The sequence below is a fragment of the Etheostoma cragini genome, chromosome 8, assembly GCF_013103735.1.
Source record: "Etheostoma cragini isolate CJK2018 chromosome 8, CSU_Ecrag_1.0, whole genome shotgun sequence".
In the NCBI taxonomy this organism is placed as follows: Eukaryota; Metazoa; Chordata; class Actinopteri; order Perciformes; family Percidae; genus Etheostoma; species Etheostoma cragini.
The window spans coordinates 27987361-27988385 of record NC_048414.1 but is presented as its reverse complement, the minus strand read 5'-3'; the positions used below and the strand labels follow the sequence as shown (position 1 = coordinate 27988385).

The following is a 1025-nucleotide window of genomic DNA, read 5'->3' as shown; positions in this document are numbered from 1 at the left end:
TACTGGGAACTTTACATGTAATATAATCCTAGGCAGTTGTCCATTATTGGACTTGCCCTCTTCTTTGATTATTGAATTCATCATCACACTTACCTAAGTTATTCAGCTTCCTCTTCAGGTCATCTCTCTCCTCAGTCAGGGTTTTGAAACCAGCCTCAACATCTGAAACAGAATTCTCTACAAATGTTAGAGTAGCACAAGTTCTCTTTAGATAACAGAGTCTCAGAAACTGCTGAATGGGACTGCTGGAAATAAGAAGTGTGGATTATGATGTAGTACTTTGTTACTATTCATTAAGGAATCTAAATTTATAAACAGAGTTTAATATTTAATCTGTGTTGCACTTTATAATCTAAAATGATCTGTTAGTTCCTCTTCATCTAAAACTAGAGCTGGAGGATATGGAGAAAATCAAATATCACAATATTTTATGCTGCTATTATTTTCCTCATTGTATGTGTCTTCTTATTTTTACTTTTTATATTGTTTACTTGAATGTTATGTTTGTCTGTGGACCTAATTGGTTAAATATGTCTTGTCTTCACCGTGGGATAGAGGGAAACTTTTTGACTTAGATTTTTTACCAAATACCTTAATATTGATACTGCACGGTGTCATGATGGCGCTGCGGGCATACATCCGGCCCACATTAGTATGACTGCGTCCGGCGCAGTTAAAATCTCATTTTTTTTCTCATACTAATGACACTTGTACTTTTTTTGTGTGCAAATCTTTTATTAAGCAACTGTAGGAAGGCTTTCAGAAAAGTCAATAGATGAGCTCATCCAAACCACACGGGGCAACAAGCACACGTTCATAATCTGTTTTAAATTTAAAATGTTCAATGTGCTAATCTTTCCTGATTGCTTTGTTTTTGGACTTGTTACCTCCAGGGCCGACGTTATAAAGTGAATAACGTTGAGGTTAAAATCACGTTTCTTGTGAACAATGAATGAGCTCGGCTTTCAGTCTAGGGTTTATTTTGTAGAAAACCTGATGAGTTTTATCCAGAGAAGTGTTTTCAG

General features: G+C 35.6%; 1 protein-coding gene across 2 annotated transcripts in view; it reads right to left on the bottom strand.

Moving 5' to 3' along the window:
- LOC117948775 (CD209 antigen-like protein E) overlaps positions 1–1025 on the bottom strand; it is a 5800-nt gene that overhangs the window by 1596 nt on the left and 3179 nt on the right. For both annotated transcript variants that reach the window (XM_034878635.1, XM_034878636.1), the window contains one exon: positions 94–162. In XM_034878635.1, coding sequence (XP_034734526.1) covers positions 94–162 — 69 coding nt within the window. The remainder of the gene's footprint in view (positions 1–93; positions 163–1025) is intronic.